Source organism: Pempheris klunzingeri, chromosome 15, assembly GCF_042242105.1.
Source record: "Pempheris klunzingeri isolate RE-2024b chromosome 15, fPemKlu1.hap1, whole genome shotgun sequence".
Taxonomy (NCBI): Eukaryota; Metazoa; Chordata; class Actinopteri; order Acropomatiformes; family Pempheridae; genus Pempheris; species Pempheris klunzingeri.
Genome location: NC_092026.1, coordinates 7,375,304 through 7,401,663, shown reverse-complemented (window position 1 = coordinate 7,401,663; position 26,360 = coordinate 7,375,304). Strand labels below are relative to the sequence as shown.

The following is a 26,360-nucleotide window of genomic DNA, read 5'->3' as shown; positions in this document are numbered from 1 at the left end:
TCCTGTTAAATGTAGAATTATATGACAATTTTTCTTTTTTTTTTTTTTTTTTTTTTACTGTATCAGTAAATGTTCTTTGCTTTCATGTGACGTATGGAAGAGGCAGTAAAAGGGCCTGTCAGCTCCTCCTGTTGGCCGCTACCTGCTATGGCTCTTATTCTAAGAAAAACAACAAAAACTGCTACAAGAGAGCAGTCAAAAGTAAGCGAGTGAGTTTTGACTTTTCATTTTAGGATAGAGAATTGAGAATCAGTGAGACTGAATGTTTGTGACTATTAAAAAACGTGTAACCTGATAATACAAAGCATAAGAACAGCAGAGATTGTGTTTCAGGCTGTCAGTCACAATGACAAAAACAGGTGGGGGTTTTTCAGCTTAAACCATCCTCCAGGCGTTTTCTTAGAAAGATGAGTTCAGTGTCAACTGTACTAAGAGCTGAAAAGAAAACATCCTCAGGCCAACCCACTTTCCTTAAGCGCAGCATACTGAGGGTAACTCAGGAGGCCAACAAGAGGAGGCTTAGGGGCAAGAAAATGGAAACGCAAAAGAGCGGGAGTAAGATAAACAGTGCGAGAGAGAGAGAGAGAGAGAATTTGAGTGTGTGTGCGTCTGTGATTTCACTGAGTATTTACTTAAAATATTTTCTTTTTATGTTGATTAATTGATTTTTATAATAAGCTATATAGAGGCTTCATACATTGTTTACTTTGATAAGATTATTCATTGTTTTTGTTAGTTGATTTTTTCCGTGTGTGTGTGTGTGTGTGTGTGCTTGTTGTAGTGAGTTCCTAGACTGTACCAATGACATACTGGCAGCCTTAAATTACACTCCGAAGAGCTGAACGTTAAAAGGTGATTGATGGGTTTTAATATGAAAACAGATAAGCCAAAGTGGATTTGATTCAATCCCAAAAGTGACTTTGATGAAAAAATATCAGTGGGTAAATTGTGCTTGCATGCAAAATGGGGGCTTTAACCTGTTAATTGTGGAAATGCTGCCCTATGTGCCTTAATGGGAGAATAACAAGTGGGGCGTTAAATCGTAATATTTTGATATAAACTTTTATTACTGTATGTATGATGTGATATTTTAACACCACTTTCTCCTCAGATGCTCTTCGTCTAAGTGCAAGAAAGCTTTGGATTTTTGTAAACTGTAGTATGTTGACATGTAACGGTTGACTTGTGTAAGAGAAACATCAATAAAGTTTTTCTTTGTGTACCAACACTTGTGTCCCATCTCATCAGTAAAATGGGTTGAAAATAGATAATCCAAAAGATGTTTATAGGTATTTACAGAGTTTAGAGGAAAGTTGTCAAAATTTGTAGTGAATCTCACTTTTAATTATTATGACACAAGTATAGCATGGTCAATTAAAGATGTAAAGACGTCGGCGTGGATCATCTTCATTACAGCTTTGGTTATTAAACATTATTAAATTTCTTGATTTATGTTTTTTTTTTTTTTTTAACCCAAGCTTTCAATTTTGATTGGATATGAAAGACATCACAGTATCGAGATGAAAAGCAGCTGTTGTGCTGTGATAGATGGAGCTGACCCTGCCATTACTGCATATTCTCATTTACACTAGTAGTGACACATTGGTCCTCACACAAAAATCTCCACATAAAAGCAGAAGTGATTATACTGCTGTTGTCACCACAGATTTTAATACAGACACCGCAGATTTTTAGCTATTAGCTATTAACACTAAGTATTAACTAGCAACAAGAAATATAATATGAGGTCTTATTATACTTTATGCAATCTGCTCCATTTGGCTGTCAATTCTTTTATTTTATTAAGGGATCAATCAGTCATGATGGTTATGTTTTATTGAGCTATTGTGTTGAACAAGTAAACAGGATATAAAACCAGCCACACTACTTCAAGTCTGGATTGAGCAACTTGTGCAGCAGTAAACATTCATAAGGCTGTTTTCTGTTGTCGTCTTATGTTGTGATTTATTTGCTCCATATTATGGCTTGGTTTCATCAAAACCGCAGACATTCCTCTCATTCTTCAGATTCTTATGGGTACAACATCTCTGCACTGACACTAAACAATGTAGAAAGAATTTAGAGTTCATCAAGTACGCTCTCATGGACAGAAAATCAATGTTTATCAAACTTTACATCAGTGCATGAGTTAATCTTGCTTATAAGACATTTGGCACAGGCACCTTACTGTCACCTCACACCCACAAGCAGACATAAACTAATAAGGATGCCAACACTATGGTACTGCGGTACACTTTGTTGGTCTGTCCTTAATAAAAAGGATAGATTTAACAAGACTTATCAAGCTGGCCTACTTTGGAATAGTATAGAGGTGTGAAGCTTTGTATAAGGAAGCTAGACGATGGTATGACATGTGGAACTGATCCCTTTCCTGACCATCTGACAGTGACAGTGCTGTCAAGCTTAAACATGTGAGATGAATTATAGTAATACTTTTACATCTAGTGCCATAGCTGTCACAGTTCCATAGAATCAGTCATTAAGAAAAATACTACTTGTGAAATGATAACAGAGGAATAAAATACCTGAAGAATTCTTATGCATTGTAGTATCAGCTCACTGTGTCAACTTCCAGATAACAATCATCCTGACAGACAGGAGGCAGCAGGTGAGGCTTGGGAAAATCACACCCAGGACCTGGAAAATCAGCACTGGTGTCCCCCAGGGATGTGTGTTCTCCCCACTGTTCGTTTCCGTCTACGTCAACAACTGCACCGAAGCAGATCTGTCTGTTAGACCCCTGAAGTTTGCAGACAACACAACGGTCATCGCCCTCATCCAGCACAGTGAGTAGTGCACAGCTGGCCCTCTGGTGTGGTCACAACAACCCAGAGCTGAAAAATCTAAAAAAATCTAAAAAAAACTGTGGAGATGATAGTGGACTTCAGGAGGACATCTGTGTCTGCTGTGCAGACCTTCAGGTTTCTGGCATCCACAATCTCCCAGGACCTAAGGTGGATCATCATATACTGTCATATTCACCTATAGTTCCACCTTTGTTTACATTTTTCATGGTTGTTTTTTTATATACTTAATTTTTATATATACAGTATTTATGTTGGTACGAAGTAGTTGAATGTCTATGTTTACCTTTGTTCAGCTTTGTTGTCCCTATTTTTCTTTTACCATATGTCTACGTACATTTAGAGCAACAGTGAAGAGTCAAATTCCTGTACACATACACATAGACATATAAGACAAACACACACACACACACACACACACGTTATGTGTGTACACATCATTGTCAGTGGCCAACAAAGCTGACTCTGATTGATTTGCATCATCAGACCATGCAGGTTGAATGAATTGACGTATCTAATTATCATTGTCTGGGCAGTAAACACCACATGCTGTGTTAGGACATGTTTTTTGATAATCTGACCACACATAATTTTTCCAGTGAACAAAACTGGAAAAGAGCTCCTGAGTAACATCACCTATTCTGTAGAATAGTGGCCCCTGGTGGCTGTTTTGCTGATGTGAAGGGCTAACTATCCACTATTTAGCTTACTTGTCCACCTCGAGATTTAGCCATTTACTAAACACGAGTGTGTAAAATTAATATAGCGTAACGCAAAGGATATGCTCTCTCTGAATTAAAACCCACGTCTCACACAGAAACGTTGCTTCGCAGCTCAGGGCACCCCAGTAAGTTTGCATTTCAAACAGATTGACTCGGTGTCTACATGTGTGCTAACGTTAGCCAAATTAGCAAACAAGGATAGCGGTTGCTAACGTTACAGTGCTGCCGGCTGCGCGAACGACAAGCACGGATTTCTTTCCCACAGAGGGTGTGAGAGCCAGCCCGGTAGCGTAACCTTTCATGTTTTTGTTTTAATGAGCTCAATTGAAAGCGGTGGGTTTCTCAAATAGTGGGCCAACACTTTGAGACACTAGTAGGTGGAGACGGAGTGCTAAATTAGCACTAGCTAGTCAATGCTAAAGTTAGCCGTGTCTGGCTGCTTGTATGCTAGCCGGCTAATGCGATGCTAAACACCATCCCAACTGGCCACGGGGGCATGGATGAGACCAGCTAACTTTAGCTGTTTTGATTTGCATTTCTCCTAATTTATTACTCTTAACAGGTAACCATGTCAGGAATTAAAAGGAAGATAGAAGGCAACGATCCCGATTATGAAGACATTTCGCTGGTCCAAAACAGTAAGAGAAATAAAGCGGCTGAACACAGCGGTGAGTTCATGGTCTCAGCCCTGAGACATTACACCTGCTTTACATGTTGTGACAGCCAACAAGTAATTGTACTGAGGTGAGCCCATGTCTTTAATATGTTCATCTTGCTTTATCAGCCCGAGAAGCAGCTGTGCAGAAGATTGAAACCATCATCAGAGAGCAGTTTTCTTTGGAGATGAAGAACAAAGAGCATGAAATAGATGTGATAAGCCAGGTATCAGGAGGATACTGGAAAAGTGTCTTTTCTTCTTTTCATTGTTCTGTATTTCACTTGTTTTGTACCGCTAATGCAGAAAAAGACTGAACTGATACAGAAAGTGACTTGGAGATTTTTTTGTGTGAGTTTTCACCATAAATCGGAGAATTTTGATTTATTGTTTTTCCATTGTTTTGCAGCGACTCAATGAAGCCAGGAGGATGATGGACAAGCTAAGGGCGTGCATAGTGGCTAATTATTATGCCAGTGCTGGAATGACAAAGCACCCAGAGGTAAAATACCATATATTCATACCCAGACAGCTGCTCTAAGGCAGAGGTATTGGACATTAGCAGCAACCACCATTTCCTCTATGTCCCAGCATGCTGCTAAGAGTGACCCTGCCGTGCTGAACCATCCCGCCATCCGGCGGTTCTTGGAGTCCCCATCCCGTTCCTCTTCACCTCTCAACCAGGGATCTGAGACTCCTTCTCTGGCCCACTCAGAGTCCGAGTCCCTCTCACAGCAAGGAGAGGGAGCTGAGAGGGATGGAGAGGGAGCATGGAGAGAGGACAGCAGCAGGCAGGAGCACAGACCTGGACGCAATACAGGGAAGGTGAGTTCAACAGACAAAGATGACAGGGTCATTGATTATTTAGTGAATGCAAAGCGGATATGGGCATAAATCCTGCTTCTTTTCATCTTTCATCAAATCTGCTATGTTCTCTATTATTTGTCACAGGACACATTTGGTGTGTCATTGTCTACTGGAGCAGAGCAGAGGGTCACCTACCACACCACCGGAATCGAGGCCTCTAGACTCTATGCAAAGAAGACAATCGTAGTGGGGAATGTGTCCAAGTACGTTTAACTCATTCAGTCATCTTTCTGATTTACGATGTTGTAGAGCAGGTATTTAAGATTTAGAGGTTAGGAACTTCTTAGAAGTCATTAGGCTGATTGTATGACGGAAGAAAAACATCACATTTATCTACTCTTTGCCCTTTTTCTTAACCTTTTATTTTTCTTTTATATAAACTCTTGAGAAGGTTTCAGATCACAAACTAACATTCCTTAATTTGAATGGGCCACTAACCAAACTGTTTGAAAATGACCACCATGCAATCACAACATATAAAGAAAAAATATGTTGAAATATTAATTTCAACAATCTATCTGAAAACATTAGACATTGTGTTTAGTGAATCTGTTCATCCTCCAAATTTACCTTAAGATGCTGAAAACAATGAGGTGTTGTTAGTCATAGATACTAGTATCACTTGAAGTACGGAGTAGCCAGATATAGTTGAAATCTATGAATGAGTTATAATACATAAATTGGCTTCAGCTTTGGGGACATAATTACCGTAGATTTTTTTTTTTTTGGGTGAAGTTGACCAAACACAAGGGAAAACTGACTGATAAATGTGTTAAATAAATGAGAAAGTTTTCATGCAAAACATTAAATGAACTGTGCATGAGAGGGGTTGTTGTTTGGATTTAAGTTGCTGCCCCTCCAAAACAAGTATGTCACTCAACAGTTTGCCACATGTGTGTCTCGGTGTTTTTAAACCAGCCTCTAAGTTGAGTTTGCCTGGTTTTTGCATGTGCACTGAAGAGTGGAGCCATAATACGTTTTTGCTACAAGCCCAGTCTTGATGTGGTTTCAAAATGTCTTATTTTCCCCCAGGTCTTAGTTGATCCGGATAGCTGACAGTTCCCAAGACCACTTGGTTCCTTGTAATACGAAGCTCATGTTAATTCTAGGAAGCCTGATTGACAAGGCCCATGTATCTCGTGCACACTACACTACAGAGGGCTGAACGGGATAGTCATTTCCCATGGGCTATAGTGTGTAGTTGTACATAATAACAAGATATAAACCAGACACAACAGTCATAGACGGTGAATAAAAGATAAATGGTATTAAACTGACCTTGACTGTCAACTAATGTATCATTTAGTCTATTTCATTCTCTGACAGGATTTTGTAATATGTAATGTAATATGTTTGCATTACTGTTGCATGAATTATTTCTAATGATCTATCCAGTTTAAATTTAATTTTTAATTGACAGTCATGCAGCCTGTCTTCCCTTAATCATTCCCTTTCCCTTCAAGTATGTTTAAGTGAAATACAAAGAAAAGTACCAGCTCCTTTACACTCTTACCTTCCCTGCTGCTATGGCACATGTCTTTGTTTTGCTACTTTTGTAGTATTCAGATTCTCTTTGTCTTTATCCCTCAAGTCTTATGGCCCTGATTCTTATTTCCTTCTGTTTGTTTTCCCTCTGCGTCTCTCACCCTCAGGTACATTCCCCCAGATAAACGGGAAGAAAATGACCAGTCTACTCATAAGTGGATGGTGTACGTCAGAGGCTCCAGGAGGGAACCGAGCATCGACCACTTTGTGAAAAAAGTCTGGTTCTTCTTGCATCCCAGCTACAAACCCAATGACCTAGTGGAAGTCAGGTTTGTTCTAGGCTCATTTTCAACACTACTCAGACAGATAAAGTATGTGTGAACGCTAGGTGAGGCCCACCTCTTGTTATAAAAATTAGCACATGGGTGGTGTATTATGTGGTTACCTCAGGTCATAGAGACTGGGACAAACCTGTTACCAAAACAACAACTCACACAGTGTTGTGTGGCCCATAGACACAATGTTTACTTCTAACCTTATGATGTTATTCCAGTGGTTTGCCCCACCTCTTTCCACACACCACTTACCAAACTGAAAGGAGTCAGGAAACAATTTTGGATAATAACACCTGGATGCACAAGAGATTGTCTTCATCATCAGCTGACGTTTCATTTGGGACAACTTTCAGATCAGCCTCCAAGTACAAAGCAGTCTGCCTATAATCACATTCACGCAGACTCAGCAGTAACAGATGGTTATGAAAATCTTTGAATAAACAGTGCCCCCCTATGGACATTTGATGATGCAGATCATCCAGCCAAGGCCCCATCAATCATCGCTGAAAGTATAAAACAATTTTTGTCTCTCTGAGGTGATATTCCAGGTAAATCTTACCTGTGCCTAGTATTTATCAAACTAAGAAAGTACATTATATAACTGCACACACACATCAGTCAGTGTAGTCTCTGACGCCATTTAGCACAATGAGTCAGACAAGAAGTCAACATCAACATGACTAATAGTGGGCACACCTAAATCACACACATGATGTAGTCACTCAGAAAACCATGCAAGTGTTTGCTTCAGCCCAAAGAACTGAAGTGTGTTGATTGGTGTCACCCGGATGATTTAGGAATCATTTTGAAGGAGCAGAAGTTTTAAGTTCTGTGTTTTAAGTTGTGTCATTTTTAGTTTTTATCCTCCAAAAGTGATGAAGGATTTAAGTTTGCCCGTGGCCTCTGAATAAATGATTTCTTTCACCAGTCAGCAATCCTTATCTTGAGCTGTAGCCTCCTGGCTGTTTCAGCTGACAAGGCGGTCACGTTGTTGTAGCAGCAGCTCCTAAGCACCCTCCGACTGACTCAAGTCTTCATTTCCAGTGAACCCACGCAGGCCCAGCGCTCTCTGCTGACTCTTGACACAGCTTTAATGTAGATGAAGGGATGAATGAAAGTCAGATGAACTAAAATTGCATCAGTCATACTTGAATAGGCTTATAATATGCATGCACATACGCACAGTCTTGTAAATGCAGGCAGGAAGATCAGTTTTTTGTTGTGTGGGGATGAAAACCTCAAGCTTCAAAGGAGGAGATGGGAGGCCTTCAAGTCATTGATTTTAAGAGATTATTAACTCATTCTGAGTCAGAAAACAGGGAGGGAGTGTCTTTTTTTTTTTTAACAAACTCATCGTCATTCATCCTCCAAATTGTCAGCTGGTCAAAATAGCGTTTTGGGCGGGGGCCAGCTCCAAATACTCAACCCTCTTGGTTTTTGTATATATCAATACTAGAAATGCAACTCTAGCAAGTTACTCACTATCACTGTCCTCATTTATATTTTAGGAAGCTACAAATAATTTCTAGCTACAAAAGACGCCCGAAAACCCAACAGTTAGATCTGCAGTATAGAGAATTGTTGCCATGGAGACAATACACGATCTCCTCTATTCACATTAGTTTAAATTGGCAGATTTCAAGATGTTCCAGACCGGCACATTGCAAGTAGTGATAAGTTTCAACTTGTTAAACTCTGCTCAAGGCTTTTTTTTTAATGTGTCTGTTCTCAGTGAGCCTCCCTTTCATTTAACACGTCGTGGTTGGGGTGAGTTTCCTGTGAGGATCCAGATCCACTTCAAAGACCCTCGCAACAAACGTATTGACATCATCCACCAGCTAAAGGTCAGGCCACATTACGTAGACCACGTCATCACTCAGCTCACCTCTTCAGATTAAGACACACCATTTTTCCACATGCAGTTTTAACTGAGCCTCATATATCCTGTACTACCACTGGTAAATGGCAAATTGATAAAATGATAATAATCATTTATTGCCTACTTTGATCTACTTATTTGGTGTGAACACATTCCCTTACATTTAAACAATAAACATTTCAGAAAAAAATAGAACTTAGGCAGACACATGATATATAATGTCTTATAAAAGAAAGAAAATAAAATTGCAAAATTAAAGCAAAAGTAAATATCCATGGTAGAGACAGTTAGTGTCAACATTGCTGTAGGCATACTGTTAATTACAACCAGATCATAAAACCTCTTGAGAAAAGTAATTTGATTGGTCATTATGGTGAGCAAACATCTATAATTTATTGGACTTAACACCTATACATAGTAATTACAACTAAATTATCCAGTTCAGCACCTCTACTTTATTAGCTAGACTCCATAGAAGTCTTTATTTTGACCTCTCTTTTCTTTTCCTACAGCTGGACAGAACATACACTGGGCTGCAGACACTTGGGGCAGAAACTGTAAGTTATAAATGTTCGCTCTGTTTCCTGCAGTGGCTTTTTTTGTCAGAGCTTTCCTCTGACAATGAGCTATATTTGTTCCAGGTGGTTGATGTGGAGCTCCATAGGAACTCTCTTGGGGAGGACTACATCCCTCAGCCCTCCTCCTCCAAGGTGACTCACAGAGCAGCCAGCCCCATGTTAGCCACCTCTGTGGCCCAAAGTTATGGACGCCCCAGTTCTCCCATCTCACACGAGCCCAGTGCAGACAAAGGTATACACACAAAAACATTTATTTTAAACATGCATGAAAGCAGGAGATGTATTGTAACTCCAGATGAGGTTGAAAGGGAGCATGAGTAAACTTCTCTCCCATTTCCCTCTAGCTTTCATCAAAGCCGAGTCGGGGAGGTCTGGAGGTGGCCATAGCTCTGGCCTCACCGCTGGTGAACGCACACCCACCCGACCCAAAGTCAGTGACAGGGTAACTCTGGGTTCTCATGGCAACTCGGCCTTCCAGCCCATCACCGCAAGCTGCAAGATTGTCCCACAAGGACAGCCACCCAGCCCTGCTGAGTCTCCTGGGAAGTCATTCCAACCAATCACCATGAGCTGTAAAATTGTTTCAGGTAAATGTCTCCACCTGGTGGCCTTTTCACAGTTTAGTCTTTGCATGCAGCAACCTTCATACATTTTGTGTAATTGAATCCTGTCACTAAAATATCAGATTTTAGCGGTTATTAGTATACCATTCAATACACACTATTATATTTAAAATGCAGTCATTGTTAGGGTATGCTGTACTGCTCAGACAGTAGCAAGACCACTCATGACATGAAAGTATGATAGCTTGTGTGATATAGTGATACAGAAATAATACAGAATAGCAGAATCCCTAAAAATGCATGCCTTTAATTAAGTTTAAAGACACATGTTGTAGAGCTGAGAACTGAGGAGTGTCCCTCCCAAACCAACCACAAAGCATTTATGTACTTTTCCAAGTTAATTTGTTATTAACATCCCCAAGGACAATTATTCATCTAATAGCCTGTGCACTTTCTCCTCCACAGGGTCTCCCATCTCCACCCCGAGCCACTCCCCACTCCCTCGCACACCCACGTCCTCTACCCCTGTCCATAGCAAACAGAGCTCTTCATCGGTGCTCAACAACCCTTATATCATTGTCGACAAACCAGGCCAGGTGATCGGCATGACCTCCTCATCTGCCGCCTCCACAGGTACATATTTCCCACCCAGTGTCAAAGTACCACTTGAAATCGGAAGTGTACCTGCAGCGAAATCGCGAAGCAGTGTCTGAGCCGCCCACATAGAATATAAAAATGGATGTGAGGAATGTGTTCACAGAAGAACAGATGATGAACAATACCCTGTAGACTCTCTCTCTATGTTGGTACTTTTTGCTTGCTTGTCCTCCTTCTTCTTTCCACCACTTCTTTCTTATCTAACTCTTTTTACTCCCTCCTTTCTGTTGTTTTCTATGTCTCATTTGTCCCTGTTTTGCACTCATAATGTGTGACGTGTGGTGAGCCAGCAGGATGGTTGCTGGATGAAAGGTTACTATGGTGACTGAGCTGAGTTTAATAGCCAGAGTAGGAGGATGAGACCCCATGCTCACATCAAGTTTCGTATGCATTTGTGCTTGTGTTTCTCCACAAACAAGGTGTGCAATTATCTGGAAAGATCCCATCATGGCGCAGAGTCATCCTTTGTCATCAAGGCTGTTGTATTTACTTCCTCACACCAGCAGCGTCAGTTCATATTCACATTCATATTCACTTAGGAGCTCTTTCCCTTTGGTTTCTCACTCTCTCTGAGCCACCCCTACACTTCCTCCACAAATGCACATCTCAACCAGATCTGGCAGCAGGGCTGGAGTGCTATTAAGTGACGTTTTATCAAGCTGGATGAGGTTGACGTGGATGTTGTGGCTGATTCACCAATTCTAGTATAAAGCAAACTTTTAAGTGCAGTAGGTAAGGAACAAAACTTAAGCAATGCTCGGCTATGGCAGTAAATGCAACAGGCAAAGCTCGGCTTCAACGCCCACACTGAGTAACACTGGCATGAAACTGTCGCCTTCCACCACAGCGGCCTTGATGTGCGTGGAAAGGATGGCAGGAAGTGCTGTGAGCCATCACCGGCACAGTCATCTCCTTTATGACTTATTGTATGTGTGTTTGTGTAAATCACTCCACAGGAAGCCCCTCGGCCAAACAGTCTGCTGCTCAAGGCACTCGCTCTCCAGCCCCCAAAGTTCACACTGGCACCTTCCTCTCCTCGGGGGTGAAGGTGAGTTGATAGAGTCTTAATGGTGTCACCCTTTAACTAAATAATTTCTTTTCACTGATCTGTGCCCACCATTGCGAAAATAGTCTTTCCTTGTAGTATCTGTATCTTTAACAAAGCAGTGCGGTATTAATAGTAGGCCCGGGTGCTATCTTCAGCAGATGTGAGTGCCTTGGCAAGCTATTTAAATGGGACATCACTCTGAAGATGGGGGGGGGGGGGTGCTTTGAAGAGAGAATTGCATGGATCTGTTTCACTCAGTGTCAATACCCTGCTGTAAAATCCACCCACTCCCACATGCTCATCATCCACACAGAATAAAATACGATTTTCACTTAAAATTTCTGTTTTATCACAGTGGTACCCTGATTGGCTCGGAGTATTGGCTCTACAGTTGCCTCTGTTGTAGGCTGCATCTGCTGTACTATTGAAGGCCAGGGCAGACGGGGACATATGGAGAATATAAAAACATCTCCTTGATGAATAAATGATGATGCTGATTTTTCAAAAAATCTGCTTTAAGCAACAGATCTCCTCACTGCTCTGCTATCTGTAGCCTGTCGAAAAAACAAGAGAAACTTAATGTTACAGCCAAAATGTATTGTGTCAATCACTGAATTTTGTGTTCTTAATTACAATCAAATTTATGCCAATTACAACCGTTGCATTGAATACAACCTGTCATGGAGTCGGGCAGTGTGGCCTCCCTGTTACAATCCTTCTCTCCATGTACAGGTTATCATCAAGCAGGAGCCAGGGGAAGTTTCAACACAGCAACAGCAGATGGTTTCCACAGTAACCAGCCAGCAGCAACCTGCTGCTACAGCAGCACACCAGTTTGTCGCAGTAAAAGGAGGTCACATGATCTCCATGTCAGCCCAGAAACAGGCAGGAGGTGCCACAGGGGCCACAACTAGCAAGGTCAGTCTGTCACACACATGCCCACACAACCTTTACATAGAAGCTCATCAATCATGTACATCTTATTAGAAACACGAATATGTGTTGTCAAAGGATACGGTCATTCACAAATGGCATGTCTCTCATTTCTAGATGTTAGGCATTCCTGTCAGCTCAACGCTTCAGTCTGCAGTCAAACAAGTGGCTATCAGCAGTGGACAGATTCTGGTTGCTAAGGGCAACCCATCTGTCTCCAAGGTGATGGGTGGGAAGCAGGTTTTGGCTCAGGGAGTTGCTAAAGCCATCGTCAGTGGAGCCAGTGGCATCTCTGGTCAGCAGGCTGTTGCCAAAGCGGCTGGAGGTTCAGGTGGCAAGAGTGGAGGTCAGAGTTCACACACAAGACAGTGCTGCAAGAACAATTATCATAATAACAATTTTAAATTCCACAACAAATATAACAGGACATGCATATTTTAGCATATCCATTTTTTAAAGATTTTAGTATACATGAGCCTGTCTTATACATAAGCCTATACCGGGACCAGAGTGTAACTTTATACATAATCAGGTTTTGCTAAAGAAAATGTATTAATGTTATATATTGAGATTTTCCAAAATTTTCAGTACAATTTCAGGGGTGGGTCGATCATTTTTTGTATGTGTATGTCCTTAGTGATGGCTACTCTTCAGCTGCCAGCCAACAACCTGGCAAATCTGGCCAATTTGCCGCCAGGCACCAAGCTCTACCTGACAACCAACAGTAAGAACCCCTCAGGGAAGGGCAAGCTGCTTCTCATCCCACAGGGAGCCATCCTCAGAGCCTCCAGTGCAAGTGAGACATGCTACACCTTATATTAATATTTTTAAATACAGACATAGCCATTTATCCATGCCACTCACATACTCAACACACTCCTGTTAAACTTTTGGAATTTCTGGATTTTAGGTTCATGGAAAATCTCTTCCATTGTAGTCTGCAGTTCTAAGAGTCTCTTATTGGATTTGCCACCTGACACTCTGAGACATTGCATTTTTGTGGCAGCAAAAAGCACAACATGAGCCAGCTGATCGCTTCTTTGGGTTAAGTTGTGTTTCCTGGTCACTTTAAGGGCAGCATGTACTCTAGCAGACACACTGTAGACAGATGGACAAAAACTCACAAGCATAACACCATTAGGGCCGCAAACAACCTGGTAATCCTCAAATAACATACAACCTCTACTTCAAAAGTGCTTCCAGGAAATAACAAAGGAATTGTCTACAATTTGGGCTTGGATAAAGTTAACACATTACTCTTCATTGTTCATTATTCTTAGCAGACATGTAATAGCATGGATTACATGATTTCATGAATATAATTTTGTTTTTCTTGTATGTCTCTTATGTGGACATTTTACATTTCTAGCTTTGGGAATGGTTTGGGACTAACTGAAACTAATATGTGACTCAATCTGGGGTTAGTGCCTCAGGTAATGACTTTCGCCCTTATATTTTCCCCCCTGCCTCAAGCTGTAGACAGCTGCATTAAACATATTGTTGCTCCCAGCTCAATATGTTTTGAAAAGTAAGATACCCACTTCTGAAGTGACTTACACATTTTGGCTGCTAGACTACCTTCTGGACAGTGAGTCAGTCATAGTCATCTATTTCTTTTTGCAGTTTATTTAATGTGTACAGTGAGGTATTATCCCTCGCACAGCACGTCCTCTCAAATTGCAATGAGATTAAACAGATTTAGCAGCATCTCATAATTTATATGAAACACAAATTTCACACCAGTAAACAAATATTATTCTGTATATCTCTGCTTCAGGATCATTCATGTAAGAGAAATATGCCTTTTTTGAAATTACTCACATTAATTATTAGGAGCTGATTTGTAATTTTGGATAAATAATAACAGAGTTGTATATGAGATTTTAGACTGATGTGTACATGACTGTCTGTAATTTAGGTCAGCAGTCCCAGAGCAGCACGTCGGCAGGCGCCGGGGGCTCTCAGACCTCCTCCTCCTCTTCCTCTTCCAGCAGTCTGCCTTCCAACCTCTCCTACACATCTTATATCCTTAAACAGACCCCACAGGTAGGTAGAAACACAGTTACGCTATTGTATGCACCTTAGAGACATGGCTAGTGTACAATTTCTCTTTGATCTTCTCTTTAATCTTAATTGTGTCATCTTGGATTCTCATTTTTGTGTATGAGAGCATTAGTATTTATTTGCTGGTATATTTCCAGCAGTGTTTCAAGTGTTCCATCAAAGACATTATCTATTTAATTCTCATCACCGCAGTTACAAAAAAAAGTGATTTTAGGTTTTTTTTCCCCTGTACCATGACAGGACTTGCATGCACAGTCAGCAAATGGGGTTACTTTGCCTTAGTGACTCTCAGATTTTTGTATTTTAGTAGAGAGGATGAGCCTGGTGTGTTCTTAATTAGACACATTCATTATAGCAGCATTGATCCTGCAGTCAGCTTTAGAACGCTGCTGTCTGTGCATTTAGCTAACAGCATACAATGAAGATGTCTGCAGAGGTTTCCACCTACATTTAAAGTAAGGATCTGGGCTGTATTTCTCAATAATTATCAATCCTCAAGGTTAACAGTGTTCTCTGAGTGTGACAGAGTTAAGAACTATAAGGATGATGAACTGATTTCAAAGCAGGCTAACTGACTTTTAGGATATATAAACGATGAAACACATGTTACATGCTTAGAATCATCATGCCTTGCCCAGCGTGTTACTGTTACCTTTTCAAGATTGGGTTTAAAAAGGGTCTGCTCCCTTTTTTTCCACGTGTTATTGGTGTGGGGTTTACCTAGCGTGACCATGACAATTTAATTTTGTCAAAATAACGTGTGGTCAGATCTCTACCCCGTCCCTAACCCTGCTTGTTTGTTTTACCCAGGGTACGTTCCTGGTTGGCCAGCCAGCACAGGGTTCAGGGAAGCAGGGAGGTTCCAGTTCGGCAGGTCATGCAGCATCATCTCCAGCAACCATAACCCAGCAGGCCATTCGGGTGACAGCTGGACAGAAGGCGGCCATCCTGGCTCAGGTCAGTATGGGTAGCAAGACTGAGAGCAGAACTTTACTGTATCCTCTACAATGTCTGATACGAATGGAAGCTGCTCTAGTTACTACTGTCCTCTGAACTTTGAGCATATGTGTCCTCACTATACTTCCAGTTAGGGAATGAGATGTTAATAGAAAACAATTTATTTGTGGCTACAATAGTACTTTGCAATGATCGTAGGGAGCCTTATAACATAGCATTTCTTGATAACAATATTTCATTACTAAACCATTTGTATTTAAAACATGAGTCTTATTGTTATTAATAATAATTATGGCATTTTGATCTCCTCACTTAATTGCTCTTGTTGTTGCTGTGGATACATTTAATGCTGTGATTATCAAATCTCAATTCTTTCTGGAGAACAAAGCCAATTTCAGATGCTTATTCATAGCAAGCAGCATTGTGAATTGAGTGAAACTAAATGATCTTACAAGATCAGTGTCCACATTTACATGTCTAACAACATTTGTTCTAACATTATTGCTGATCCATAGACTTATGGAGTTCAGTAGTTTAGGATATAGCAGACGGTGGTTTTCCCTGGTTTGCTGCGTCAGAGTGAAATGGTCAATATTTTGTTTAAGTGCTACATGTGAGTGTAGTTGGCTTTCTTCTGGTTTCACCTAATGTACGTGAGTGGCTGTTACAGTGAAGGTGTCAGCTGGTGTTCATTCATATACTGCTGGACTGGAGGTGGACAGTTTCTCTCATGCTGTTTAAACTGCCATACTTCACATAGCAATGTCACCATTTGACATTCCTGAAAATATTCTGTGGCTGGTTAGACAATTGGTATTTCAATTACCATCGGAAAAGATTGAACTATGTGAGTTTGTTAAAGTCTAGGAAGAAAATTCAGTTTGCATTTAGTATTGATTTACCACACTAATTAATTTCCTGTCACCTCACTTGCTTCCTTCCCAGTTCGAGTCTGTTCATATAGACTGTTGTTGTGGATTGAAAGTGAATGGTTGCTCTCAGTTTCAGATCTTAAATTCAGCTTTTTGTTTTTTATGATTGACAGGTGGTGGGCAGCTCCCAGAGTGCACAGGTGAAGTTGTCTGACGGCTCTGTTAAGACAGTAACAGCGGCGGCAGCAGGACACTTGTCCAAACCGGGCACGACCACATTGAGGATGACAGGCGGAGTCATCACTGCCGCGAGCTCCACCCCCAGCTCCGTCAGCACCACAGCAGCCGCACAGCAACAGGCCAGTTTCACAATCCTCATCATTTTCTGTTTTATTGTGCCTGACAGCTGTTCCTTTTTAAAAGTAATTTCAAACCAAACAGTTATATTAAGGGATTTGAAGTATTTGTTTTATTTCTTCGGTTTGCAAGTCCTCCAGACAGCCTAACTAGTTAAGTTTATTATAGAATATTTGATTTAAAATTTCCCAGTGATAAAATTAATTGGTTTGGTTTTTGAGATTTGAGCATTATTTTCATGGTGAGGTTAGATGTTAGACAAGGAATATTCACAGTAGATGAATTTTCCCTGTTTTTACACAACTTGTATAAATGCCGCAGTAGAGATACATGGAAAGCAGACGCACTCCCATGTGAATGCAGTTGCAAGGTCAGTGTTGCATTTTTCAGAGAGAGTTTAGATGGTGTGTGAAGAGCCTTAAGCAGTCCATCAGCAGTGGTCTGGGTTTGGGTGATTACAACTTCATACTCAGTGGCTACTGGCTGGGCCTCATTAACCTGAGAAATGGAAACGCACAGAAAGACTTCCTAGAGGCTCCAACATGCAAAAATAAACATGTATACAGAATGTAACAGAAAGACACTCACTGCTCTGGAGATGATGATGCACTGCTTTTCCTGTTTTTGAAAAGCTGCCCTTTCAGGACTGTTAATTGAATTATGGGGTCTCTACATGAGAGGAATTGACTCTTTTGTCTTTGAGAATTCCATAAAACCAGTGACCTGATCTTATTGCACAGCACTGGAAAACAAATGTGACCAAAGCATCAAAAAGGAGAAGTGATCAGATGTGTTGGACCATAAAATGATGTTTCCGTACCTTTTCTTATGATGCATTTTAAAAATAAGTGAAGTAAATAGTAAAGTTATTTGTTATATTGGGACGCTTTAAATACATTTGTAAGTTGATATTCGTGATTTGCCTGTATTGTTCTATGAAAACGTGTTCTATAGCAGCCCAGTTTGTCATTAGCACAATATCAGTAAGTTAGAACACTGTCATACTCCATGAGCCTCTTTTCAGTCTTTGCTGTAGTTTGGCTTAGGTGACATACACATTACAAGAGTAAAAAAAGAGTGTTTCTGTTTATTTGCTGGTTGACAGCTGTGCATCACATCTGTGCTTCTATGCAGGCTGCAGATGTTGGGAAGTCTGCCTCTCAGCACCACTCGCTCCTGGTGGCAGCCAACCAAGCAGCAGTAATCAGTGCAGCCAAGAGCGCCAGTGCTGCTGCTGGAGGCAGCCTGTCGAAGACGGCTGTGGCCACCTTGGTCAAGGGTGCTGGCAGCTCTGCCACAACGACAAAGAGTGCAGCAACTGGAGCTGTAGTAACAGTTGCCAAAGGCATTACCAACATGCCCGTCATCAGCATGTCCAAGGGTGCAGGGGGAGGGACTGTGGTGGGTGTGCCCAAAAGCAGTGGCACGTCATTGGTGACAGCAGCCTCATTAGTCAGCGGCGTGGCAGCAGGAGGAGGGAAGACGGGCGCTACACTCTCAGGTATGCAGAGAAAAAGCATCAGGCTGCATTATCACCTGGTATGACTGTGGTTGCGAGTTAGAATATTTGAGCAGAGCTCTTCATCTGGCATGTGTTATGTTTTGTCCAGGTATGCTGAAGATCCACTCTGGAGGTTCCAGCTCTCAGCAGACAGTCTTAACCATCCCTGCCAACCAGCTCAAGCAGCTGGGGGTTGGCACTGGGTCTGGAGGGCTGCAGACCATAATCATGCCTGTTGGGAAAGGTACATATGCCTGAGACACTTCAAGCACAACAATCAGCTGCAAAATAAGCCCATATGAAGTATCTTTTATAATTAAACAAAGCAAGTCTTCCTGATAGGAAAACAGTGTATTCTTTAAAGTATTAATTATTCATATTGAAGATTGATTTTTTTATGATTTTATAGGACAGAGACAGTGAAGATAGACAGGAAACGGAGGAGAGATGCATATGACATGCAAAAAAAAGTTGTTGCCAGCACACAGGCTCTAATTACTTACATTACTTTACGTTATAGTGGCTAACAGCAGCTTTATTCTGTTTGTCTTTCTGAAGTGATTTATTCTGCCAGTACACACTGTATGACTACATAGTGTTCATTTGAAACACACACTCAAACATGCTATAGATTCTCCTCTCTCTGTAGTAAACCATCTTCCTCCCCCTCATTTTTCATCTTAGTGTTAAGCCTGTTTACCTAATGGGCCATTGATCCATCCTGTGTGTGTGTGTGTGTTTTAATGTTTCCCTCTGTGTATAGTAGTGTCTAAAGGCCCAGTCTCCAGTACTCCTTCCTCCTCCTCTTCCACCACCCCTGGAGCAGCTGGAGCTGGAGCCTCCCCTTGTCCTGCCAGCCAGGCGTCCCCCTCCCTTGCCCTGCCTCTGGCACAAGGTGAGAGGGGTCCATCCCCACTCCACCCTCCCCTCTCATTCTTTCCCCCTTTTGATCTCAACGTCCCTTTTCATCCGTTCTGTTTTATAGCATGTTTTACAGCTTTTTTTTTGGTACAGATACCTGTTGGAAACATTTTGGTGCCTTGTTTTACTGAACAATTATTCTATTTTCAGTTTTACTGGAATAAAATATATTGTTCTTCTCAAATGCATCCGTTGCATCATCCTTGATTTTCTGTCCTCGCCCTCTTCTGCCACAGTGAAGACAGAGCCCGGTGCTGGCACAGCTGTCACAGCTGGTCCATCACCCCCGGTGACCGCTCCTGTCCCCACTGCTGTCCACGTTGCCTCTGCAGCCACCACAGTCAAGCAGGAGCAAGGGGCGGATAACTCAACACACGACCTCATCAAGTAAGTGTGAGAACAAGTCAGGATGCTACTTTAGCTCACAGTACATTCATTGGTTCCTCAGATGGATTGATATTTTATTGTCCATTAAGGGGAAAGGTGCAAGTGCACAAATAGATTGTTTTCTCTATTGATTGTAAGTCATCAGAGTTTATATACATATATTTATTTATTCTACCACTTAAAGGGTAATCATCTCTGTTTTTAATTTGCTAAACTCTGTGAAGAATAGTGTAGCTGCCATTATATTAATGAAGGTCCTCTTCCTTGCAGCCATTTCAGTGAATATTTCCTGGTAGTACACCTTACACTTCTGATTCCCTTCCCAGCACTGAGCACATAGAGACCATGATGCAGCTGCTGACAGCCGTGGTGAAGAAGTTCCCTCTGATTGTGCCAGATAAGAGTGAGTAAGCCTGCCTTCCATTTGTTATGCTTAAAAACAACTCCATATATTAAAACAGAGTGAAAGATAATACAATGGGTTTTGCCAAACTGTTTAATTGTTTTGTTTTGTTTGTTTAGCCGAAGACTCCCATCCATTCTGTGCCTCTTCAACAGAACAGTATTATTCCTGGAATATTGGCAAGCGCAGAGCATCAGAGGTGACGTTGTGGGAGTTTGACTTCAAATTCATTCATTCTTAAATGCTATATTAGTACTCTGAAGGACATATAAAGAATCTATGACCTTTGCTGCATCTTTGCTGTGCTTCAAAAAGAGAACAGGTGTTATAATAGTATGATAATACTGAACACATTTCATTGCTCTACACACGGAGCAATTTCTGTCAATGAAAGTTTAATTTAACCCCATTAATATCTCAGAGTGACAGCATCCATTTGTTAGCAGTTACTCTCCAGGTCCCAGGATGAGGACTTCTGTAATGTCAGGGAGAATTTGCATTGTTTGCAGTTTTGTTGCCTGTGCAAACTGTCTTGTTGCTCAGCGCTGGGCCCCTGACTCAGCAAGCTTTCTGCTTACTTCACGTCTCTCAGTCTATCTGGTCAGATGTGCATCTCTGCCCGGTTGTCTCCTCTCATCTCTCCTTAATGGGTTCATCAATAGCTCATACAGACCAGCCCATGTCTTTGCTGTCTGTTCTCTTTCTTTACTACTATAAAAGGCTCTCAGATGAGCCCAGATGTGGATATTTATATCTACAGGTCACTAATTTACTTAAGGGACAGGAGACTCAAAGCACATCCTTCCACAGTAAGAGGACAGGCTGCAAGATAGCAGGTGCTGGACTGGAGTGATTGAATTTGCTCATATTTATGCACATCAAGTTTTTGCAGTCAGAAGATGGTAATTGATGTCAAGCTGTAGATTTTAGGGCTTTTAGGCAGTTTTGCATAATAGATTCTGGATTGTCTCTGTAGCTTCAGCGAGCGGTGGCAGTAAAGCGGGTTGTCCAGGATGTGTTGGACCGCTCCCCCCGCCTGCAGGCCCTCACACCCCCAAAGACCAGAGAGGTGGTGCAGTGGTGCCGGCAGAGGGGTTACACGCCACCTGACCTCGAACCCCATCGTAAGAATGATGACGAGTCCATCGAGGACATCCTCACGCAGATCGACAACGAGCCTGGTGAGTTTGTGTGTGTTTTTGGCGCAAGGTTTCTACACAGGTACCATTTACTTTGGCTTGTTTTTGCAGTTTCACAGTCTACTTTTTCCTGCTTTCAGCAGCCCAAACTGGATCAATAGTTTTTTCCCTTCAGCCTTGCACATGTGGGTGTAGTGCTCCTGCGGTTACCAGTTGGTCCACTGATGTGTTTGCCATCCTGTAGTGTGTGAGGGCGGCCAGTGTGCAGCCTGTTTTTGTTTAGCTGTGTTGTTTTATTCACATGGAGCTCTCATTAATTCCATCTTTTGTCTCTAAAGGGTGAGAGACGAGGCTGCTCAGCTCTGTGAGTCACACACTTGCCTGAGCCAGACAATATGATAATCTGTGTGTGCTCTCCTCCTCTCTCCTCCTTCCACAAATGTCTTGATTTATAATTGTCAGATTGTTGAACGAACAGAAATGAGCCAACATTTTACAAAAGCAAATCTCTCATTGTAAAATCTTGGCATGTCGACATGTTCTTTTAACACACAGCCACACATCAAGCCACTGAGCGAAGTACAGATGCAGTTGCTGTTTCTGCTTCACTGGGATGCTACTGCTTATGAAACGATGTGTTAAATGCACACGTGAATCTGTCTGCAGAGTGCCCGACGACCCTGAGTAGCTGTGAGGAGCTGATGCTGCGGCTGGAGCAGATGCAAGCTCTGCTGAAGACGGAACCTGAGGAGGCAGACGATGAAATAGTCGACATCATCACTGTGACTCCTCCCTGCCAGAAACTGAAGGTCAAAGAGGAAGAGCCAGAGGCGGACGCGGAGCCCAAGTTCTTCCTGGGCCCCTGTGTGTCCGCCCAGTTTGTCAGTGAAACGGCTCAGCAGGTCGGCAACCTCTCAAAAAATGTTGATACATTTAATGAATAACATCCTACCTTTGAGCTGCTTTTAGCAACTGAATTTTTAACTGGAAGAAGCTGCACTACTTTCTCCATTTTTATATTATGACTCCTCTGACTCTCACAGATCGGGGTAACCTTCCAGCCAGTCGAGGTGGAGAAGAATGTTTTCGCTCCAGTAGTCGAAGCCATGATTCTGAAGGTCGGTCACTATACAGGCCAGAACAGAAAGAAAAAAGTCGGCCGTTCACAGTAGCTCATCATTTCCTCAACATACCCTTGAGTAAAATGATGAATATACAGTATAGATGAGATGCACACCCACACCGTATTACGTGTTTCACCTTGTGCTGTACGAGAGAGTGGGTTTCTTTGTGACTAATGGTGTGTGTGTGTGTATGTGTGTGTGTGTGTGTGTGTGTGTGTGTGTTCATACACTGCAGGCTACTGAACAGTTTGCCAGTGACATCCTGAGAGAAGCTCTGGCTGGGGCCTACGCCAAATCCCCTCAGAACAGGTCAGCCTCTGTTTTTTTGTTTTTTCTCTCTAACGTGCAACCTGCTTAGTGCTCCATTTTTAACTCCATTCATTATTTCCAGGGCTTGTCCAAGCCACCACTTTGCTACTCAGATTACTCTTACCTTGTCCACAAAAAAATCAATAGTTGTTTCAGTGCTGTCAGGCTGTCTGTATGTATGTTAGTCTGTATAAGGAAAAGCCTGGCGAGATTTGATATTTTTCTTTTGTCAGCAGGTACCATGAAAACACCAAAAACAGCTGTGTGTTGCTACTAACTAGAATTTTCTGTGTATCCAAAGTTTGGTATATTTTATTCTTCTGTGCCATAGAGCTCAATTGTTGTACCCTAACCATTAAAACACACGAGCGAGTTATAACATACTCATCATCATGGTGAACATGGGTGCTGTAGTTTTATTTTGAGGCAATCCCACATTCTCTGCCCTGCTGCTGTCAGTACTTGTGTATTAATCTGCAACTGAAAATGGTCTCAATGAAATCTGCAGTTTACTCCTATTTGAGTAGCTAAAAAACAGTGCCAGCAAGCTCTAATTCTGTAGTAGACATAAATGGGTTTTGGACTGAGGTTAGGGTTCAGGCAGTCAAAGTATTGAGACAGACTCGTTATTGGTTTTAGCTTTTTTGTGTGATTTGTTGACAATAGGAAAAAATATAGAATAATACTAGCCTTATGCTTTAAAAGTTTTGTCGAGAGAAAGAGATTCAATGGCTGCATATGCTCCAATGTGATCACTTATCAAAGACAACTGTGATAACTAATTGTGATAATTCAGCTTTTATTTCTGCTGTTAGCAATAAACCAAGGGACTACTCAAAGTTAAACTAATTTACAAGCGTTTTCCTAACACAGCAGAGTGTTTTGTGCTCTGTAATAAATCTCCAACATCTGCCGTCTGTAGGACCTGCTTGCCTAAGCATTAGCATGCAGAAAAGAAGGACTTGCATGCTTTTTTCTTATTTATCCTGTTTTTTTAGAACCTGTCATTGTATGCTTGGATAAACATCAATGAATTCTACTCTGCTTTGCCACAGAGTATTTTGTTCCATTTGCATGATGTAAGACAGCAGCGCGCTGAACTGATGTAACTGACCTCAGAATATGTTGATTCAGAGTTGAATTTTCAATAAAGCAGTTAATGGCAAACAGTTATAAATAGAAGCAGCGATGTCCCAGACAGACTGAAATATACTTCCTGTGTGTTGAGCCAGGCTCAAACTCTTTGTCACATTGGGGTTTGCAGGCCTCCAAGAGAGATCACAGCCATGAACATCCACCAGGCGGTCAGCAGCATCCCCACCAGTGACTTCCTCACCAACTCACACATGGGCTACCTGTCCAAGGACAAGTGAGGCACAACAAGAATGACACTGACTGGTAACTGACACATGCAGAGATACGAGGGCTGTCTGGACCGCTGGCTGTGGCAGAGAAACTGTCCTCTGAGAATTGACAGCTCTGCTGTGTGAAGATCCACACCTGGATGTAGTCCTGTTGCCTCAGGTTGCGCAGTAATGGCTGTCGTACTGTATTCATTAACTTGATCATAGAAGGGCTCAGCTTGCTTCTCACAGCAGCGGAATAACAAACGTTTCTAATACTCCGGGCATATTGTTACATTTTAGTCCTCATTTATCAAGAGAAGCGGCACTGTGGGACTGGTGGGATTTGATTTTGAGAGGCTGTTGTGCTCTCACTTACCTCATAACTAGATTATTTTAATGATGACGTGTTTCCTGCCAGACAAGCAGCTAGTCATCAGAGAGCCTGGGTGACTTACAGGGCTAAATAATACCATCAGACAGCTGTCCCCTCCGTCATTCTTTATCCTGCTGACACGTCTCCCAAACCAGGAACAAGACTCCGTTTAAGTTGGAAACACTAATGAACATCTGAGTATTACAATTCTCTATTGGTCACACTCATTGCAGTGTCTGGTGGCAGCTCTCGGCAAAGCAAACCGAGAGATTCTTCCTAAAGTCTCATTGCCATGGCAACCAATGATCCGTCATTACGAACCTACTCTGATGTATTTTAGCGCTACCTGACAGAGGTAATTATGGCTTTTGCAATACTGCTGTTTTCCGAGGTTCTTTAGAAGAGTTAACTGATTCATGTTTCTTATTTTTAAGTTGGAGAGATTATGTCAGAGATTTTCACCGTATCTGTTGAGAAATCCCATGTCTGGGCAGCAGTCTAAGGAACAAATCATACTGTCATTATGAATTCAAGACATCACTCACAATATTTATCTTCTGTCCCTCACAAAGAACCCGTTCTGATAGCCAGTTGAAAGTGCTTTTAAGTGTTCTGTTTAACAACCATAATGTATCAATCATGTAATGTACACAGTGTATATGACCAATATGAAATAGATGGTGTTTTCAAATGCTGTTTTATTTTTTTATCTAATAACTGTAACTGCAAACAGTAAATCCCTAACAGGTGTGTGTGTGTGTGTGTGTGTGTGTGTGTGTGTGTGTGTGTGTGTGTGTGTGTGTGTGTGTGTGTGTGTGTGTGTGTGTGTGTGTGTGTGTGTGTGTGTGTGTGTGTGTGTGTGTGTGTGTGTGTGTGTGTGTGTGTGTGAGAATAGTGGACACTGTCATCAGAAAAGTTAATGAATTTGATGGGAAGTGAGTGCTCGTGTGTGTTTTTGTCGGCTGATGTGGTGTTTGGTAATTCAGTTTCACATGGAGCTTTGCGTAGTGTTAATGTGTGGACGATCGGACGAGTGCACGTGTTTGGCCTGGTGAGTGGTTGTGACGTCTCTTTAACTAAATTAGTGTAGACAATACCCAAACATTGTATTTTCATGTTTCAGTGCAAACCAAAAATATAATCAATATTCTTGTAATAAACAAAGAAAAAATCTGTAAATATGACTCGTGTTGAACATATTTGTTCAATTAGGACGGTATTGCAACATAGCTAAAGGGCCAATTCACACAAATGTACTATATCTTGAGTGGTATCTTGTTACGCAGTTGGTTTTTTGGTTTTATGTGGCCATAAGAAGTATCTGTCTCGGAGATTTCTGCTGCCACCCATAATACGTTCCCATCTTTCTTGAAACACTTTGTAATAAATCAGACCTTGACTTGAATGGTCTTCACAAGAGCTACTCTCTACCTAAGAGCCATTGACAAGGACGGTATTGATTTTCTTATCTTAACTTTGAGACAGAAAGCAAAGAAGTATATTTAAATGACCTGTTTAAACTCCTCCTTTTAAACAAAATTCCATTTACTCCCATTGTATTAGAAGCAGAAATTTCAGATTTAGCCAAATAAAACCAGAACAGTCTGCGCAGCTAACCACCACCACCAAAAATAAGAATGGACAATACAGCCACCTTCACATTAACTTCCCTTTGGCATGACAGCGAATTGATTGCAATAAGTGATCTTTTCATACAATCCTCTAAAATGACTAATGACACTCTGATACAAACATGCAGCTGAGAAAAGAGCCAGAGGACATCTGATAGAAAGTGCTAAGAACCTAATATTCTTTTATTGGAATTTCACTCACATGATATATTTGCTCTTTTTCTTTAACAATGGATTTACAAAATAATAGACTGAGCAGAGCTTTCTCAAAATAGCAAACTAATAGAATGCAGAGGAAATAAATAACGTATTTTCAAGCAGATTTCTAGCAACACCAAAGGGCAACATAGTACTCTGAGCATACACACTTAGCGACTGATCATCTCATTCATGTTTGGAGCAGACTCAACATTATTTACAATAGAAAGG

At 41.5% G+C, this 26,360-nt stretch overlaps 1 protein-coding gene across 1 annotated transcript; it reads left to right on the top strand.

The window, feature by feature from the left end:
* Positions 1-3,525: 3,525 nt before the first annotated feature.
* yeats2 (YEATS domain containing 2) lies at positions 3,526-25,465 on the top strand. The gene is made up of 30 exons (XM_070845596.1): positions 3,526-3,672; positions 4,110-4,215; positions 4,332-4,429; positions 4,612-4,704; positions 4,794-5,027; positions 5,154-5,272; positions 6,722-6,883; positions 8,622-8,733; positions 9,281-9,325; positions 9,410-9,578; positions 9,691-9,933; positions 10,375-10,542; positions 11,523-11,614; positions 12,347-12,532; positions 12,665-12,893; positions 13,185-13,343; positions 14,466-14,593; positions 15,422-15,568; positions 16,614-16,799; positions 17,932-18,298; positions 18,408-18,542; positions 19,062-19,193; positions 19,456-19,606; positions 19,933-20,009; positions 20,129-20,208; positions 20,986-21,190; positions 21,815-22,050; positions 22,192-22,266; positions 22,508-22,581; positions 23,846-25,465. The coding sequence occupies exons 2-30, from the start codon at positions 4,116-4,118 to the stop codon at positions 23,952-23,954; spliced, it is 4,311 nt and encodes a 1,436-aa protein (XP_070701697.1). The 5' UTR covers positions 3,526-3,672; positions 4,110-4,115; the 3' UTR covers positions 23,955-25,465.
* Positions 25,466-26,360: the final 895 nt, after the last annotated feature.

Excerpts from the sequence above, each read along its gene's own strand:
- yeats2 (XM_070845596.1), top strand. The coding sequence starts at position 4,116 with ATGTCAGGAATTAAAAGGAAGATAGAAGGCAACGATCCCGATTATGAA. Across the intron at positions 9,326-9,409 it reads AGACACTTGGGGCAGAAACT|GTGGTTGATGTGGAGCTCCA; the intron begins GTAAGTTATAAA and ends TATTTGTTCCAG. Across the intron at positions 19,194-19,455 it reads TGCCCTGCCTCTGGCACAAG|TGAAGACAGAGCCCGGTGCT; the intron begins GTGAGAGGGGTC and ends CTTCTGCCACAG.